The 20,301-nt window shown below is 47.4% G+C and overlaps 1 protein-coding gene across 6 annotated transcripts in view; it reads left to right on the top strand.

Moving 5' to 3' along the window:
* pk (pyruvate kinase PKM) overlaps nucleotides 1-20,034 on the top strand; it is a 28,353-nt gene extending 8,319 nt beyond the window's left edge. For all 6 annotated transcript variants that reach the window (XM_036940196.2, XM_090216615.1, XM_036940205.2 and 3 more), the window contains 10 exons: nucleotides 6,289-6,380; nucleotides 6,513-6,644; nucleotides 7,567-7,753; nucleotides 8,208-8,481; nucleotides 15,864-16,014; nucleotides 16,514-16,666; nucleotides 17,116-17,282; nucleotides 17,395-17,461; nucleotides 17,637-17,751; nucleotides 19,643-20,034. In XM_036940196.2, the coding sequence (XP_036796091.1) occupies nucleotides 6,289-6,380; nucleotides 6,513-6,644; nucleotides 7,567-7,753; nucleotides 8,208-8,481; nucleotides 15,864-16,014; nucleotides 16,514-16,666; nucleotides 17,116-17,282; nucleotides 17,395-17,461; nucleotides 17,637-17,751; nucleotides 19,643-19,749 (1,445 nt within the window). In that variant the 3' untranslated portion in view covers nucleotides 19,750-20,034. The remainder of the gene's footprint in view (nucleotides 1-6,288; nucleotides 6,381-6,512; nucleotides 6,645-7,566; nucleotides 7,754-8,207; nucleotides 8,482-15,863; nucleotides 16,015-16,513; nucleotides 16,667-17,115; nucleotides 17,283-17,394; nucleotides 17,462-17,636; nucleotides 17,752-19,642) is intronic.
* Nucleotides 20,035-20,301: the final 267 nt, after the last annotated feature.

Below are 20,301 nucleotides of genomic sequence, written 5' to 3'. Positions count from 1 at the left end.
GTAAGGAACTCCCCTCGCCCGGATGTCTAGGTCTTAAGTGAAAGGAAAAAACAAAAACCTGCAGACACTCAGCCCTCCGTGGAATGAGTTTGACACCCCTGATCTACGCCATCGGTGGGTTAAATAGCCAATCAGCTACACCATCAGTAAGTTAATTAACCACATCTGCACCATCAGTAAGTTAATTAACCACATCTGCACCATAAGTGAGTTAAATATCCAATCAGCTGGATCATTGGTGAGTTAAATAACCACTTCTGCACCATAAGTGAGTTAAATATCCAATCAGCTGGATCATTGGTGAGTTAAATAGCCAATCAGCTACACCATCAGTAAGTTAAATAACCAATCAGCTACACCATCAGTGAGTTAAATAACCAATCAGCTACACCATCAGTGGGTTAAATAGCCAATCAGCTACACCATCAGTATGTTAAATAGCCAATCAGCTACACCATCAGTAAGTTAAATAGCCAATCAGCTACACCATCAGTGAGTTAAATAACCAATCAGCTACACCATCAGTGAGTTAAATAACCAATCAGCTGGATCATTGGTGAGTTAAATAACCACTTCTGCACCATAAGTGAGTTAAATATCCAATCAGCTGGATCATTGGTGAGTTAAATAGCCAATCAGCTACACCATCAGTAAGTTAAATAACCAATCAGCTACACCATCAGTGAGTTAAATAACCAATCAGCTACACCATCGGTGAGTTAAATAGCCAATCAGCTACACCATCAGTATGTTAAATAACCAATCAGCTACACCATCAGTGGGTTAAATAGCCAATCAGCTACACCATCAGTGAGTTAAATAACCAATCATATGCACCATCAGTGAGTTAAATATCCAATCAGCTGGATCATTGGTGAGTTAAATATCCAATCAGCTGGATCATTGGTGAGTTAAATAACCAATCAGCTACACCATCAGTATGTTAAATAACCAATCAGCTACACCATCAGTGGGTTAAATAGCCAATCAGCTACACCATCAGTGGGTTAAATAGCCAATCAGCTGGATCATTGGTGAGTTAAATAGCCAATCAGCTACACCATCAGTATGTTAAATAACCAATCAGCTACACCATCAGTGGGTTAAATAGCCAATCAGCTACACCATCAGTGAGTTAAATATCCAATCAGCTGGATCATTGGTGAGTTAAATAGCCAATCAGCTACACCATCAGTATGTTAAATAACCAATCAGCTACACCATCAGTGGGTTAAATAACCACATCTGCACCATCAGTGAGTTAAATAGCCAATCAGCTACACCATCAGTGAGTTAAATAACCACATCTGCACCATCAGTGAGTTAAATAACCCATCAGCTGCACCATCAGTGGGTTAAATAGCCAATCAGCTGCACCATCAGTGAGTTAAATATCCACATCTGCACCATCAGTGAGTTAAATAACCACATCTGCACCATCAGTAAGTTAAATATCCACATCTGCACCATCAGTAAGTTAAATAACCACATCTGCACCATCAGTAAGTTAAATATCCACATCTGCACCATCAGTAAGTTAAATAACCAATCAGCTGCATAATTGGTGAGTTAAATAACCACATCTGCACCATCAGTAAGTTAAATATCCAATCAGCTGCACCATCGGTGAGTTAAATAACCACATCTGCACCATCAGTGAGTTAAATAACCACATCTGCACCATCAGTGAGTTAAATAACCACATCTGCACCATCAGTGAGTTAAATAACCAATCAGCTGCACCATCAGTGAGTTAAATAACCACATCTGCACCATCAGTGAGTTAAATATCCAATCAGCTGCACCATCGGTGAGTTAAATAACCACATCTGCACCATCAGTGAGTTAAATAACCAATCAGCTGCACCATCAGTGAGTTAAATAACCACATCTGCACCATCAGTGAGTTAAATAACCAATCAGCTGCACCATCAGTGAGTTAAATAACCACATCTGCACCATCAGTGAGTTAAATAACCACATCTGCACCATCAGTGAGTTAAATAACCAATCAGCTGCACCATCAGTGAGTTAAATAACCACATCTGCACCATCAGTGAGTTAAATAACCAATCAGCTGCACCATCAGTGAGTTAAATAACCACATCTGCACCATCAGTGAGTTAAATAACCAATCAGCTGCACCATCAGTGAGTTAAATAACCACATCTGCACCATCAGTGAGTTAAATATCCAATCAGCTGCACCATCAGTGAGTTAAATAACCACATCTGCACCATCAGTGAGTTAAATATCCACATCTGCACCATCAGTAAGTTAAATATCCACATCTGCACCATCAGTAAGTTAAATAGCCAATCAGCTACACCATCAGTGAGTTAAATAACCAATCAGCTACACCATCAGTGAGTTAAATAACCAATCAGCTGGATCATTGGTGAGTTAAATAACCACTTCTGCACCATAAGTGAGTTAAATATCCAATCAGCTGGATCATTGGTGAGTTAAATAGCCAATCAGCTACACCATCAGTAAGTTAAATAACCAATCAGCTACACCATCAGTGAGTTAAATAACCAATCAGCTACACCATCGGTGAGTTAAATAGCCAATCAGCTACACCATCAGTATGTTAAATAACCAATCAGCTACACCATCAGTGGGTTAAATAGCCAATCAGCTACACCATCAGTGAGTTAAATAACCAATCATATGCACCATCAGTGAGTTAAATATCCAATCAGCTGGATCATTGGTGAGTTAAATATCCAATCAGCTGGATCATTGGTGAGTTAAATAACCAATCAGCTACACCATCAGTATGTTAAATAACCAATCAGCTACACCATCAGTGGGTTAAATAGCCAATCAGCTACACCATCAGTGGGTTAAATAGCCAATCAGCTGGATCATTGGTGAGTTAAATAGCCAATCAGCTACACCATCAGTATGTTAAATAACCAATCAGCTACACCATCAGTGGGTTAAATAGCCAATCAGCTACACCATCAGTGAGTTAAATATCCAATCAGCTGGATCATTGGTGAGTTAAATAGCCAATCAGCTACACCATCAGTATGTTAAATAACCAATCAGCTACACCATCAGTGGGTTAAATAACCACATCTGCACCATCAGTGAGTTAAATAGCCAATCAGCTACACCATCAGTGGGTTAAATAACCACATCTGCACCATCAGTGAGTTAAATAGCCAATCAGCTACACCATCAGTGAGTTAAATAACCACATCTGCACCATCAGTGAGTTAAATAACCCATCAGCTGCACCATCAGTGGGTTAAATAGCCAATCAGCTGCACCATCAGTGAGTTAAATATCCACATCTGCACCATCAGTGAGTTAAATAACCACATCTGCACCATCAGTAAGTTAAATATCCACATCTGCACCATCAGTAAGTTAAATAACCACATCTGCACCATCAGTAAGTTAAATATCCACATCTGCACCATCAGTAAGTTAAATAACCAATCAGCTGCATAATTGGTGAGTTAAATAACCACATCTGCACCATCAGTAAGTTAAATATCCAATCAGCTGCACCATCGGTGAGTTAAATAACCACATCTGCACCATCAGTGAGTTAAATAACCACATCTGCACCATCAGTGAGTTAAATAACCACATCTGCACCATCAGTGAGTTAAATAACCAATCAGCTGCACCATCAGTGAGTTAAATAACCACATCTGCACCATCAGTGAGTTAAATATCCAATCAGCTGCACCATCGGTGAGTTAAATAACCACATCTGCACCATCAGTGAGTTAAATAACCAATCAGCTGCACCATCAGTGAGTTAAATAACCACATCTGCACCATCAGTGAGTTAAATAACCAATCAGCTGCACCATCAGTGAGTTAAATAACCACATCTGCACCATCAGTGAGTTAAATAACCAATCAGCTGCACCATCAGTGAGTTAAATAACCACATCTGCACCATCAGTGAGTTAAATAACCAATCAGCTGCACCATCAGTGAGTTAAATAACCACATCTGCACCATCAGTGAGTTAAATAACCAATCAGCTGCACCATCAGTGAGTTAAATAACCACATCTGCACCATCAGTGAGTTAAATATCCAATCAGCTGCACCATCAGTGAGTTAAATAACCACATCTGCACCATCAGTGAGTTAAATATCCACATCTGCACCATCAGTAAGTTAAATATCCACATCTGCACCATCAGTGAGTTAAATAACCAATCAGCTGCATAATTGGTGAGTTAAATAACCACATCTGCACCATCAGTAAGTTAAATATCCGATCAGCTGCACCATCGGTGAGTTAAATAACCACATCTGCACCATCAGTGAGTTAAATAACCAATCACCTGCACCATCAGTGAGTTAAATAACCAATCAGCTGCACCATCAGTGAGTTAAATAGCCAATCAGCTACACCATCAGTGAGTTAAATAACCAATCAGCTGCACCATCAGTGAGTTAAATAACCACATCTGCACCATCAGTGAGTTAAATAACCAATCAGCTGCACCATCAGTGAGTTAAATAACCACATCTGCACCATCAGTGAGTTAAATAACCAATCAGCTGCACCATCAGTGAGTTAAATAACCACATCTGCACCATCAGTGAGTTAAATAACCACATCTGCACCATCAGTGAGTTAAATAACCACATCTGCACCATCAGTGAGTTAAATAGCCAATCAGCTGCACCATCAGTGAGTTAAATAACCACATCTGCACCATCAGTGAGTTAAATAACCAATCAGCTGCACCATCAGTGGGTTAAATAGCCAATCAGCTGCACCATCAGTGAGTTAAATAACCACATCTGCACCATCAGTGAGTTAAATAACCACATCTGCACCATCAGTGAGTTAAATAACCACATCTGCACCATCAGTGAGTTAAATAACCAATCAGCTGCACCATCAGTGGGTTAAATAGCCAATCAGCTGCACCATCAGTGAGTTAAATAACCACATCTGCACCATCAGTGAGTTAACTAACCAATCATCTGCACCATCAGTGAGTTAAATAACCACATCTGCACCATCAGTGAGTTAAATAACCACATCTGCACCATCAGTGAGTTAAATAACCACATCTGCACCATCAGTGAGTTAAATAGCCAATCAGCTGCACCATCAGTGAGTTAAATAACCACATCTGCACCATCAGTGAGTTAAATAACCAATCAGCTGCACCATCAGTGGGTTAAATAGCCAATCAGCTGCACCATCAGTGAGTTAAATAACCACATCTGCACCATCAGTGAGTTAAATAACCACATCTGCACCATCAGTGAGTTAAATAACCAATCAGCTGCACCATCAGTGGGTTAAATAGCCAATCAGCTGCACCATCAGTGAGTTAAATAACCACATCTGCACCATCAGTGAGTTAAATAACCACATCTGCACCATCAGTAAGTTAAATAACCACATCTGCACCATCAGTAAGTTAAATAACCACATCTGCACCATCAGTAAGTTAAATAACCACATCTGCACCATCAGTGAGTTAAATAACCACATCTGCACCATCAGTGAGTTAAATATCCACATCTGCACCATCAGTGAGTTAAATATCCACATCTGCACCATCAGTGAGTTAAATAACCACATCTGCACCATCAGTGAGTTAAATAACCACATCTGCACCATCAGTAAGTTAAATAACCACATCTGCACCATCAGTGAGTTAAATAACCACATCTGCACCATCAGTAAGTTAAATAACCACATCTGCACCATCAGAGAGTTAATCAAATCAAATGTATTTATATAGCCCTTTGTACATCAGCTGATATCTCAAAGTGCTGTACAGAAACCCAGCCTAAAACCCCAAACAGCAAGTAATGCAGGTGTAGAAGCACGGTGGCTAGGAAAAACGAAAAAATCAGCTGCACCATCAGTGAGTTAAATAACCTTTTGTTTTGTGTAGCTTGTGTAGGTAAACCCATGTGGCTCAGTTGGTAGAGCGTGGTTCTTGCAATGCCAGGGTTGTGGTTTAGATTCCCACGGGGAACCTGAACAAAGAAAGTATGAGAATCAATGCACTCATGTCTGTCTGGATTAGAGTGCCTGCTTAACAGTATAGGTAGGCCTTCTAATTCTTTCACTATGGCCACGCAGAGTTGACCTAGGGTAGAACTGTATGGGCTAGGGGTTGGAGCTCAGTAGATCTAGGTTGGTGTGGTGTTGGCTGGGTATTGGTGATTGGCATCCCACTGACTGCACTATTGATGATGTATCAAAGTGGATTGATTGACCAATAAACTGCTGGACAACCCATGGTCTCTGTTATCTCTTGTTCTCTCTCTCTTTCAGGGCCTGCGTCTCGCTCCATCGCCAAACTGCAAGAGATGGTGAAGGCAGGAATGAACATCGCTCGACTCAACTTCTCTCATGGCTCTCATGAGGTTTGTTTGTCTCTGCATAACCTGTCTCGCAAGTAATCACTGATCTGACACAACTATCAATCATATCAGTTTAGTAACAGCTATTCTCTCTCTCTCTCTCTCTCTGTCTCTCTCTCTGTCTCCCTCCTTCAGTACCATGGTGAGACCATCAAGAACATCCGGGAGGCGGTCGAGACCATAACCACTGACCCTTTATATTACAGGCCGGTAGCCATCGCCTTGGATACCAAAGGCCCTGAAATACGCACAGGCCTGGTTCGAGGGGTAAGCCAGCATTTCATCACTACTTAACATTCTATCCAATGGGCTTACATTCACTACATGTACATTCACTACTGGTCAGTAGTCCAGTTTAGGGTGAGGGTCAACAGACCAGGAGAGTGTGACCCGTGTTGACTGACCATGCTGGTTGTTTTGGGGGTGTTCTATCCTGGACACAGACACAGATTGTGCAACAGTATCAACAGTAGTGAGAAATAAGCTTTCTCAGCATCAGAACAGGTGTTTGGGCACCAGAGGAGGCTGGTGGGAGGAGCTATAGGAGGACGGGCCCATTGTAATGGCTGGAATGGAATAAATGGAACGGTATCTAACACATCAAACATATGGACACCACATGTTTGACTGCGCCCCATTTATTCCATTGCAGCCATTACAATGAGCCTGTCCTCCTATAGCTCCTCCCACCAGCCTCCTCTGTTGGGCACTGATCTGTTTGTTATAGCACCAGTCCTGCCAATGGAAAGTTCAATATACTTTAGAAATGATAAAAACCTAGTTTATGGTCTGCTACATTCTATGGGTTCTATGTGTGAGGAAGATAAGGCAATGTCTTGTGTGTGTGTGTGTGTGTGTGTGTGTGTGTGTGTGTGTGTGTGTGTGTGTGTGTGTGTGTGTGTGTGTGTGTGTGTGTGTGTGTGTGTGTGTGTGTGTGTGTGTGTGTGTGTGTGTGTGTGAGACACAGAGCTGGAGGCACGTCTGCATGCCATTTCTTGCTAGCTCTGACTGTCCTGATAGCTACTTTACTGAGGAAAAGTTTTACTTACTATATGACTGTGATGCGTGGTTGTCTCACCTAGCTATCTTAAGATGACTGCACTCACTGTAAGTAGCTCTGGATAAGAGAGTCTGCTAAATGACTGAAGTTAAGATGTGTGTGTTATTCTGTGTTTCTCTGTGTGTGTAGACTGCAGAGCAGGAGGTGGAGCTGGAGCGTGGGGCCAGTGTGCGTGTGGTGACAGGGGAGGGGGACAGGGACAGTACGGATGGGAACGTCATCTGGGTGGACTACCCCAGTCTGCCTCAGGTCCTGGAGAAAGGAGGAAGGATCTATATCGACGACGGACTCATCGGACTAAAAGTTCTGGAGACAGGTAACACATCATTTAACAAACACACACATTCTCACACACACACACTCACACACACACATTCTCACACACACACACACACGCACACACACATACTGCATCTAAACACATTACTGGAGATACAGTGTTGGTTACATGTGCTGTGGTTCTTCCTTTAAAGGTTTTGACTTTATGTTGCGACCGTTTGTGGTAGATGGTGGCAGATTGTGGTAAATTGCGTCATTCTGGCAACAATGGCTGACACTTAAATAACGTGCCATAGAATTCTGTGGCATCCCGCAAGCTGTGCTGCAGTATGCCGCTACTTTTAAAGGAAGAACCACTGTACATGATCATACTGCACAGTCCTGGAGATAGACAAGCCATAAACAACGATAAACAAATAAACATTCTCTACTTCTGTCTCATGATCTGTTCTCATGACCTCCCTCCCTTCTCTTCCTCTCCCTCTCTCCAGGTCCAGACTGGGTGGAGGCACTGGTAGAGAGTGGAGGTGTTCTGGGCAGCCGTAAGGGGGTCAACCTGCCGGGGTGTGACCTGGTGGACATGCCCGCTGTGAGTGAGCGTGATGAGGGGGACCTGAGGTTCGGCGTGGCCCAGGGGGTGGACATGGTGTTTGCCAGCTTCATCCGCTGTGGCCAGGATGTCAGGGAGGTCCGACGGGCCCTGGGGCCCTTCGGAAAGGGCATCAAGGTGGTCAGCAAGGTGGAGAGTCGCCAGGGAGTACATAAGTGAGTGTGTGTGGAGGAGAAGAGAGAGAGGAAGAGACACACACAGAGTCAACAACATGAATATAATAACTTTCATTGAATGAGTAGCTTTACAGTCTCAGATGTACACATGAACAGCACGTATCTTCAGCCTCAGTCGTTGCCCTTGGAACCACATGACTCATTCCTTATCCACAGTGATAAGATTCTATAATCTACAGAAAGACAAGACAAGCATACTCCTGAATTCTTTTCCCCCTTTATTTAACGAGGCAAGTCAGTTGAGAACAAATTCTTATTTACAATGAAGGCTTAGGAACAGTGGGTTAACTGCCTGGTTCGGGGCCAGAATGACAGATTTTTGCCTTGTCAGCTCAGGGATTCGATCTTGCAACCTTTTGGTTACAAGTCCAACGCTCTAACCACTAGACTACCTGCCTCCCCAAGTTGAATGCTCTACCAGCTAGAATGGAGGAAGTATTCAGAGTAGGAGATCTAAAAATGTTTGTTGTTGTTGTTGACCAGATACTATGCTATTTCACAGTAAACAAATGATCAACTGACTCAGCATGCTTATAGGTAAGGACATTCAACATGTACGGCACAGAGACAAATAACTCCTGATTGGCTGAGATAAATTGATACTAAAAATATTGTGGGAGCTGTTTTGTTAGTCTTCAGTGCAGCTTTTAACATTATTGATCATAATGTTCTGCTGGAAAAACATCTGTGTTATTGTTAGGTATGTGTAACTGGCTGTAAGCGAGTCAGGAGCAGGAGAGCAGAAGTTGGGCAGCCAAAGGAGCCTTTTATTTTGGTGAACAAAACACACGGCATTAAGAACACTAAACACAATATGGGTTGACATAACCCAGCGCAAACCAGTCTAGCGTGCACATACACGAAACAACAAATGATTCCACACACAGACATGGGGGGGAACAGAGGGTTATATACATGTCTAATACTGAGGGAATTGAAACCAGGTGTGTAGGAAAACAAGACAAGACAAATGGAAAAAGGAAAGGTGGATCGGCGAAGACTAAAAAAACGGTGACGTCGACCGCCGAACGCCGCCCAAACAAGGAGAGGAAGCGACTTCGGCGGAAGTCGTGACAGTACCCACCCCTTGACGCACGGCTCCAGCAGCTTGCCGACACCGGCCTCGGGGATTACCCAGAGGGCGAGGTACAGGGCGGTCCGGATGGAGACGGTGGAACTCCGTTAGCATCCAACACGTCCTCCACCGGAACCCAGCATCTCTCCTCCGGACCATACCCCTTCCCACTCCACGAGGTACCCGACGACTCAAATCCAGTATGGAGCGAACGGCGTATGCCGGGGCCCCCTCGATGTCCAGAGGGGGCGGAGGAACCTCCCGCACCTCAAACTCCTGGAGCGGGCCAGCCACCACCGGCCTGAGGAGAGACACATGGAACAAGGGGTTAATACGGTAATTGGAGGAGAGCTGTAACCTGTAACACACCTCGTTCAGTCTCCTCAGGACTTTGAATGGCCCCAGAAACCGCGGACCCCGCTTCCGGCAGGGCAGGCGGAGGGGCAGGTTTCGGGTCGAGAGCCAGACCCAGTCCCCCGGTGCAAACACCGGGCCTCACTGCGGTGACTGTCTGCGCTGGCTTTCTGGCATGGCGCCCTGAAGGTGAACATGGGCGGCGTCCCATGTCTCCCCCGCACGCTGGAACCAGTCATCCACCACAGGAGCTTTGGTATGACTCTGATGCCAAGGAGCCAGAACTGGCTGGTACCCCAGAAACGATCCACAACAATCAGGATCGTGGTGTTTCCCTGTGATGGGGGAGATCGGTCAGGAAATCGATTGACGGTCTGGAAATCCATGGCCGTTGTGGAATGGGTATGACCATGGCCATTGTGGAATTACCCATTCCACAACGGCCATGGTCACACCTGTCGATCGATTTCCTGACTGATCTCCCCCAACTTACCTCTGGGCAGGTGCCTAGGAGCCTTACAGTGCGCGCACACCGAGCAAGAGGAAACATAAACCCTCACGTCCAGCCTCCCGGGTGGCGCAGTGGTTAAGGGCACTGTACTGCAGCGCCAGCTGTGCCATAAGAGACTCTGGGTTCGCGCCCAGGCTCTGTCGTAACCGACCGGGAGGTCCGTGGGGCGATGTACAATTGGCCTAGCGTCGCCCGGGTTAGGGAGGGCTTGGCCGGTAGGGATGTCCTTGTCTCATCGCACACCAGCGACTCCTGTGGCGGGCCGGGCGCAGTGCGCGCTAACCAAGGTTGCCAGGTGCACGGTGTTTCCTCCGACACATTGGTGCGGCTGGTTGGATGCGCGCTGTGTAAGAAGCAGTGCGGCTTGGCTGGGTTGTGTATCGGAGGACGCATGACTTTCAACCTTCGTCTCTCCCGAGCCCATACGGGAGTTGTAGCGATGAGACAAGATAGTAGCTACTACAACAATTGGATACCACGAAAATTGGGGAGAAAAAGGTGTAAAAAAATACAAATAAAAATAAAATAAAAACCCTCACGTCCTTAGCCAAAGTGGGCCACCAGTACTTCCCACTCAGACAGTGCACCGTCCGACCGATGCCTGGATGACCAGAGGAAGGTGACGTGTGGGCCCAATAGATCAGCCGGTCACGGACAGCAGATGGAACGTACAGATGCCCAGCGGGACACGCGTCCAGCTCCCACACTACCGGTGCCACCAGGCAGGAGGCCGGGAATATGGGGGTGGGATCCATGGGCCGCTCCTCTGTGTCATACAGCCGGAACAGTGCGTCTGCCTTCATTTCCTGGGAACCTGGTCTGTACGAAAGGGTGAAAACAAAACGGGTGAAAAACATGGCCCACCTTGCCTGGCGAGGGTTCAGTCTCCTCACTGCCCGGATTTACTCCAGATTGCGGTGGTCAATCCAGATGAGAAAAGGGTGTTTCTTGTTTAGACCACTGTCTCCATGCCTTCAGAGCCTTGACAACAGCCAACAGCTCCCGGTCCCCCATGTCATAGTTTTGCTTGGTGGCGTACCCGAGCGCTGAGAGAGCACGGCTCCTATCCCAGCCTCGGATGTGTCCACCTCCACTATGAATGCCAAAGAGGGATCCGGATGGGCCAGCACGGGAGCTGAGGTAAACAGATCCCTCAGGTGACCAAAAGCCCTGTCCGCCTCAGCCGACCACTGCAAACCTACCGGTCCCCCCTTCAGCAGTGAGGTAATGGGAGCCGCTACCTGACCAAAACCCAGGATAAACCTCCGGTAGTAATTGGCAAACCCTAGAAACCGCTGCACCTCCTTTACCATGGTGGGAATCGGGCCAATTACGCACTGCTGAAATGCGGTCACTCTCCATCTCCAGCTCACCTGGGGTGACGTCAGAATGCCCTGCCTGCATGCTGCTTCGACCCCTAGAGGAACCAACCCAGCACCGACCAGCAGTGTGACCTCTGCGGCCACAGATGGTACACATGAAGGTCCCTCCTCCGGCCTCCCTGAGCACAGCACCTCCCAGCTCCATGGGCACCGGAGCGGTGGTGCTGGGAGGGGGAATCGACAGAGCCCTCTCTGGACGTCCACGGGTGACCAGCAGGTTATCCAACCGAATGGACAGGTCCACCAGCTGGTTGAAGGTGAGGGTGGAATCCCTGCAGGCCAACTCACAACAGACATCATCGCGCAGGCTGCAGCGGTAGTGGTCGTTCCATCCCGCTCCTGTGGCCAGGGTCCGAAATTCCAGGGCTAACTCCTGGGCGCTCCTCGTCCCCTGCCTCAGGTGGAAGAGACGTTCACCCGCCACTCTACCCTCGGGCGGGTGGTCGAAGTCAGCCCGGAAGCGACGGGTAAAATCCTTGAAGTGGTCCAACGCCGCATCTCCTTCTCTCCACACGGCGTTTGCCCAATCTAGAGCTCCCCTAGAGGCATTATTTATTTTAGGCAGGCCTAAAGAATCATGATATGAAGAAAATGTAGACTATTTAAGAAGAACAGAATAGCATACTCTTGAGTTGTCCTTATGTTAGGCCCTGATCAAACTATGCCATATGGCTGTGGGCTACACTAGTTAATTTAGCAGACAAGATTTGCTTAGAATTCCTTGGCATTATGAAGAATACAATTGAACACAGCTCAATAAAATAGAACGGATATTTTCTACAAACAATTGTGGCTATTCTGTGTTGAACGGTTAACAAAGGAACTGATCCTACTATATGCTTCATTTAGAGTTATTTGTGCAACTTTAGTTGTAATATAACTGTTGGGCTATATGTTTAGATTTGAAAAACATTCTGAGGCTGCATGATAGGACTCTGCTTTCTTGACATCGCTATCAACAAAACTAGTCCTACAGGCTCTAGTTTTATAGCACCAGGACTACTGCTGAGCAGTAGTCCATACTGTATGGCCAAGTGCCACAAAGCGGGACATAGGCAAATTACACTTGGCCCAGAACAGAGCAGCACGGCTGGCCCTTAAATGTACACAGAGAGCTAACTTCAATAACATGCATGTCAATCTCTCCTGGCTCAAAGTAGAGGAGCGATTGACTGCATCACTGCTTGTCTTTATGAGAGGTATGGACGTGTTGAAGGCACGGAGCTGTCTGTTCAAATGACATGCACACAGCTCAAACACCCATGCATACCCCACAAGGCATGCCATTGCCACCAGGGGTCTCTTCACAGTCCCCAAGTTCAGAAAAGACTCTGGGAAATGCATAGTACTACATAGAGCCATGTCTACATGGAACTATTCCACATCAAATAACTCAAGCAAGCAGTAGAATCAGATACCTTATGGAACAACGCGGACTGTGAAGAGACACACACACAGGCACTCACAAACGCATACGCACAGACACGCTAACACACGCACTACACACACGTACATTGTAATGTTGTAATATTGTTTTATTGTGGTATTTTGTATTGTAGATACATGCCCAAATAAACGCTGCACAGAGTTCAAGTAATAGACACATCTCAACATCAACTGTTCAGAGGAGACTGAATTAATCAGGCCTTCATGGTCAAATTGCTGCAAAGAAAAGGACTAAAGGACACTACTAAAGGACGCCACGAAGAGACTTGCTTGGACCAAGAGACACAAGCAATGGACATTAGACCGGTGGAAATGTTTGTTTCCAACCGCCATGTCTTTGTGAGACAGAGTAGGTGAACATATTATTGCGAGAGAGAGAATGCCAAGAGTGTGCAAAGCTGTCATCAAGGCAAAGGGTGGCTACTTTGTAGAATCGAAAATCTATTTTGATTTGTTTTACACTTTTTGGTTACTACATGATTCCATATGTGTTATTTCTTAGTTTTGATGTCTTCACTATTATTCTACAATGTAGAAAAGAGTAAAAATAAAGTAAAACCCTTGAATGAGTAGGTGTGTCCAAACTTTTGACTGGTACTGTATATACAAAAGTATGTGGACACCCCTTCAAATGAGTGGATTCGACTATTTCAGTCACACCCGTTGCTGACTGATGTATAAAATTGAGCACACAGCCATGCAATCTCCATAGACAAACATTGGAAGTAGGATTGCCATAATGTAGAGCTCAGTGAATTTCAACGTGGCACCGTCATAGGATACCACCTTTCCAATAAGGCAGTTTGTAAAATTTCTGCCCCACTAGAGTTGCCCCGGTCAACTGTAAGTGCTGTTATTGTGAAGTGGAAGCGTCTTGGAGCAACAACGGTTTAACTGTGAAGTGATAGGCCACACAAGCTCACAGAACGGGACCACCGAGTGCTGAGGTGCGTTGCGCATAAACATCGTCTGTCCTCAGTTACAACACTCACTACCAAGTTCCAAACTGCCTCTGGATGCAAAGCAGCAGCACACAAGCCTAAGATCCCCATACGCCATGCCAAGCATCAGCTGGAGTGGTGTAAATCTCGCCGCCATTGGACTCTGGAGAAGTGGAAACGCGTTCTCTGGAGTGATGAATCATTCTTCATTATCTGGCAGTCTGACGGATGAATCTGGGTTTGGCGGCTGCCAGGAGAACACTACTTGCCAGAATGCATAGTGCCAACTGTAAAGTTTGGTGGATGAGGAATAATGGTCTGGGGTTGTTTTTCATGGTTCGGGCTAGGCCCCTTAGTTCCAGTGAAGGGAAATTGTAATGCTACAGCATACTATGACATTCTAGACGATTCTGTGCTTCCAACTTTGTGGCAACAGTTTGGGGAAGGCCCTTCCCTGTTTCAGCAATGACAATGCCCCCATGCACAAAGCGAGGTCCATACGGAAATGGTTTGTCAAGATCGGTGTGGAAGAACTTGACTGGCCTGCACAGAGCCCTGACCTCAACCCCATTGAACACCTTTGGGATGAATTGGAATGCCGATTGCGAGCCAGACCTAATTGCCCAACATCAGTGCCCGACCTCACTAATGCTTTTGTGGCTAAATGGAAACAAGTCCCCACAGCAATGTTACAACATTTAGTGGAAAGCCTTCCCAGAAGAGTGGAGACAGTTATAGCATCAAAAGCGGGACCAACTCCATGTTAATGGCCATGATTTTGGAATGAGATGTTTGTCAAGCAGGTGTCCACATACTTTTGGTAAGGTAGTGAATGTAGTGGTAGAGTAGTGGTGTAATAATGCATTGTAGGGTGTACTGTTTTATTTTAAATGGTGAAGTAATTGCCTTCATCTTGTTTGGACCCCAGGAAGAGTAGTTGCTGCCTTGGCAGGAACTACTGGGGATCCATAATAAACCCCAGGAGGAGTAGCTGCTGCCTTGGCAGGAACTACTGGGGCTCTTTAATAAATACATATAAAACCACTCTGCAGTATCGTAACCACAGAATTAAATAGAACATTATCTGCTATCATAACATACACATTCCCACTGACAGCGAAGTGATGGATAACCACGTCACTGATAACCATGTCTGGATGTTAGAGATCTATAATCACACTGACAGCTGACAGCAGAGTGATGGATGAGGATGTGTCAGAACTATATAGGATCTGGATATTAAAAATCTATGATACATCACCCATATGGCTGTCTGTATATGAATATGTCATCATAAGTCATGTCTACTTCTCTCCTTCCTCCTACGCTCCCCCTCCATCTCTCTCCTCCCTCCCTCCCTCTCTCTCTCCTCTCCCTTCCCTCTCCTCTCTCTCCCTCTCTCCCTCTCTCTCCCTCTCTCCCTCTCTCTCTCTCTCTCTCTTTCCCTCTCTCTCTCCCTCTCTCCCTCCCCCTCTCTCTCTCTCTCCCTCCCTCTCTCTCTCTCTCCTTCCCTCTCCCTCTCTTTCCCTCTCTCCCTCTCCCTCCCCCCCTCTCTCTCCCCCTCTCTCTCCCCCTCTCTCTCGCTCTCTCTCTCTCCCTCTCTCCCTCCCCCCCTCTCTCTCTCTCCCTCCCTCTCTCTCTCTCTCTCTCAGTTTCTTGGAGATCCTGGCGGAGAGTGATGGGGTGATGGTTGCCAGGGGCGACCTGGGCATAGAGATCCCTGCAGAGAAAGTCTTCATCGCTCAGAAGATGATGATCGGACGTTGCAACTCCGCTGGCAAGCCTGTTATTTGTGCCACACAGGTCAGAGGACACACACACACACACACACTCCTGGAGCTATGTTGAGTGTGTTGTACTCTTGACTCAGAGTGACAGCATAATAGCAGTTTTTTTTAAATAAAAGGCCAAAATGCACACATACACATGCAGACACACACATACACACACACACACACATAAATGCTTCAGGGCATGAAGAGAGGGGCAGCGCCAAACAACATACACACGCAGTTGGGATGTGTTAAATAGGATATTAGCAACAGGACACAAAATATAATGGTGATAACATAGATACTGTCTCTCACAGACACACACACATAGACACGGACACAAACACTCCTCGGTCTCATGTTCTCTCTGTCTCCTTCATATTGACTCATATGGCTAGACTCTGTGTGGAGTCTCACGAATATCAATAACCATCCCTCCCCATCACTCTACCCATTCTATTCTCAGTGTCTTCTCTCATGTTGCCCAACCACATCCCTTGTGTGCTGATGTGTGTGTGTGTGTGTGGTAGATGTTGGAGAGCATGGTAGCCCACCCCAGGCCTACGCGTGCGGAGGGCAGTGACGTAGCTAACGCAGTGTTGGATGGAGCCGACTGTGTGATGCTCTCTGGGGAGACGGCTAAAGGACTGTTCCCTGTCGAGTCTGTGGCCATGATGCACTCGGTCAGTGTGTGGAGAGTAGAAAGTCCATTCTATTAAATAATCATTTGGTGGGTGCTTATATTTGTCATATTTCACACGTAGACAAGTGTGTATTATAGATGTGTAAATTGGAAATGTGTTTTTCAATATATCCCAACTCCCACTGAGACACCCTCAGAGAGTGGGGTCACGGCCAGCCATTATCAACGGCGACCCTGGAGCAATTAGGGTGGTTAAGTGCCCGGCTCAAGGGTACATCCACATATTTTTCACTTTGTCGGCTTGGGTATTCAAACTAGCAACCTTTAGGTTACTGGCCCAACTCTCTAACCGCTAGGCCTGTCAAATATGGAGAATTGGGCTGTAGGACACTTCCAAGGAATCAAAATGTCTGACAAATTTAGATTTTGCGGTGACCTGTCCCTTTAACAATTCCCCCTCCATCTCTGTCACACCACACACACCTACAGATATGCAGGGAGGCAGAGGCAGCCATCTTCCAACAGCAGTTGTTTGAGGAGCTTCGTCGTCTGACCCCTCTGTCCAATGACCCTACTGAGGTCACTGCTATAGGAGCTGTAGAATCCTCCTTCAAATGCTGTGCTGGAGCTGTCATAGTACTCACTACTACTGGCAGGTAGGCTGTTATACACACACACACATACACACGTACTGTACATGCAAACACACACATGCTCACTGACTCCAACCCTCTCTTTCTGCTCGTTCTATCCCTCTCTCTCTCCCAGGTCAGCCCAGCTCCTGTCCCGGTATCGCCCACGCTGTCCCATCGTCGCGGTAACAAGAAGTCCTCAGGTGAGATAGAATACTGGCCCACTCTACGAGTCACAACCCCTAAGGTTAGGTTTAGGATTGTTGTTTGATATGTGGTTGTAGCCTGTAGAGTGGGGCTGTTACCTGCCTCCCTCAGGCTAAAGTTAAAGGCTGTTAGTTTGGGTGGACTGATGCAGTGTGTGTGTTCTGTCTCCAGGTGGCACGTCAGGCCCAGCTGCTGAGGGGTGTGTTCCCAGTGCTGTTCCACCCCCTCCCTGCCCCCGTCTGGGCCGACGATGTAGACAACAGAGTCAACTTCGGCATGAACATAGGTCTGTGTGTGTTGAAGGGGTGGGTGTGTGAGAGAGAGAGAAAAGGAGTGGGAAAGATGGGGAGAAAGTGGGAAAGAGAGAACGTAAGTTTAGTGTCATATGGATGTTATTCACGTCTCTTTTCACTATCTCACTATGTCTGCCTCCCCCTTCCACCCTCCCTCACTGTGTCTGCCTCCCTCTTCCACTCTCCCTCACTGTCTGTCTCCCTCTTCCACCCTCACTGTCTGCCTCCACCTTCTAACCTCCCTCACTATGTCTGCCTCCCTCTTCCACCCTCCCTCACTATGTCTGCCTCCCCCTTCCACCCTCCCTCACTATGTCTGCCTCCCCCTTCCACTCTCCCTCACTGTGTCTGCCTCCCTCTTCCACCCTCCCTCACTATGTCTGCCTCCCCCACTATGTCTGCCTCCCCCTTCCACTCTCCCTCACTGTCTGCCTCCCTCTTCCACCCTCCCTCACTGTCTGCCTCCCTCTTCCACTCTCCCTCACTGTCTGCCTCCCTCTTCCACCCTCCCTCACTGTGTCTGCCTCCCCCTTCCACTCTCCCTCCCCCTTCCACTCTCCCTCACTGTCTGCCTACCTCTTCCTCCCTCCCTCACTGTCTGTCTCCCTCTTCCACCCTCCCTCACTGTCTGCCTCCCTCTTCCATCCTCCCTCACTGTCTGCCTCCCTCTTCCACCCTCCCTCACTGTCTGCCTCCCTCTTCCACCGTCCCTCACTGTCTGCCTCCATCTTCCACCCTCCCTCACTGTCTGCCTCCCTCTTCGACCCTCCCTCACTGTCTGCCTCCCTCTTCCACCCTCCCCCACTATGTCTGCCTCCCTCTTCCACTCTCCCTCACTGTCTGCCTCCCTCTTCCACCCTCCCTCACTGTGTCTGCCTCCCTCGTCCATCCTCCCTCACTGTGTCTGCCTCCCTCTTCCATCCTCCCTCACTGTGTCTGTCTCCCTCACTGTGTCTGCCTCCCCCTTCCACCCTCCCTCACTGTCTGCCTCCCCCTTCCACTCTCCCTCACTGTCTGCCTCCCTCTTCCACCCTCTCTCACTGTGTCTGCCTCCCCCTTCCATTCTCCCTCTCCCTTCCACTCTCCCTCACTGTCTGCCTCCCTCTTCCACCCTCCTTCACTGTCTGCCTCCCTCTTCCACCCTCCCTCACTGTCTGCCTCCCTCTTCCACCCTCCCTCACTGTCTGCCTCCCTCTTCCACCCTCCCCCACTATGTCTGCCTCCCCCTTCCACTCTCCCTCACCGTCTGCCTCCCTCTTCCACCCTCCCTCACTGTGTCTGCCTCCCTCGTCCACCCTCCCTCACTGTGTCTGCCTCCCCCGTCCACCATCCTTCACTGTGTCTGTCTCCCTTTTCCACCCTCCCCCACTATGTCTGCCTCCCTCTTCCACCCTCCTTCACTGTCTGTCTCCCTCTTCCACCCTCCCCCACTATGTCTGCCTCCCCCTTCCACTCTCCCTCACTGTCTGCCTCCCTCTTCCACCCTCCCTCACTGTGTCTGCCTCCCTCGTCCACCCTCCCTCACTGTGTCTGCCTCCCTCGTCCACCCTCCCTCACTGTGTCTGCCTCCCTCATCCACCCTCCTTCACTGTGTCTGTCTCCCTCGTCCATCCTCCCTCACTGTGTCTGCCTCACTCGTCCATCCTCCCTCACTGTGTCTGCCTCCCTCTTCCACCCTCCTTCACTGTGTCTGTCTCCCTCTTCCACCCTCCCCCACTATGTCTGCCTCCCCCTTCCACTCTCCCTCACTGTCTGCCTCCCTCTTCCACCCTCCCTCACTGTGTCTGTCTCCCTCGTCCACCCTCCCTCACTGTGTCTGCCTCCCTCTTCCACCCTCCCTCACTGTGTCGGCCTCCCTCTTCCACCCTCCCTCACTGTGTGTAGGAAAGGCCAGGGGCTTCTTCAAGACAGGTGACATGGTGATCGTGGTGACCGGCTGGATCCCTGGTTCTGGTCACACTAACATCATGAGGGCAGTCCACGTGCCCTAAACACTCTGTTCCTATTAGACACTACCACTGACTGACAGACAGGCCCACCAATCCTAAGTGGCACATAGCCTAACAGACACACTAACTACATAGATAGCATAGAACTAGAATTAATACATTTCCCTTATGTGGAGATGAAGTACATAAACACAACAACAGTCAATATTTTTTCCATGTTCATTGAAAGTGATTTTAATGTAGTCAATGTTTTTGTGTGTTTATTCATTTCTGTCTTGGAAGCACTGCCTCTCTCCAAATAAAGCTTGGAGCATAACCTTATCATAACCTGGTGTGACATCTGCCTTTCTCTCTCTCTGTCATTATGGAGGTCAGGCAGTGAATTATCTGGCAATGTTTTTATCCTTTATTTAACTAGGCAAGTCAGTTAAGAACAAATTCTTATTTTCAATGACAGCCTAGGAACAGTGGGTTAACTGCCTGTTCAGGGGCAGAACGACAGCTCGGGGATTTGAACTTGCAACCTTTCGGTTACCTAGTCCAATGCTCTAACCACTAGGCTACCCTGCCATCCCAATTAACAGTTCGTCCAAC

Source organism: Oncorhynchus mykiss, chromosome 2 (assembly GCF_057628025.1).
Source record: "Oncorhynchus mykiss isolate SJ-2025 chromosome 2, ASM5762802v1, whole genome shotgun sequence".
In the NCBI taxonomy this organism is placed as follows: Eukaryota; Metazoa; Chordata; class Actinopteri; order Salmoniformes; family Salmonidae; genus Oncorhynchus; species Oncorhynchus mykiss.
Note: the sequence above shows the minus strand (reverse complement) of the source record. Positions and strands in the feature narration are given on the sequence as shown.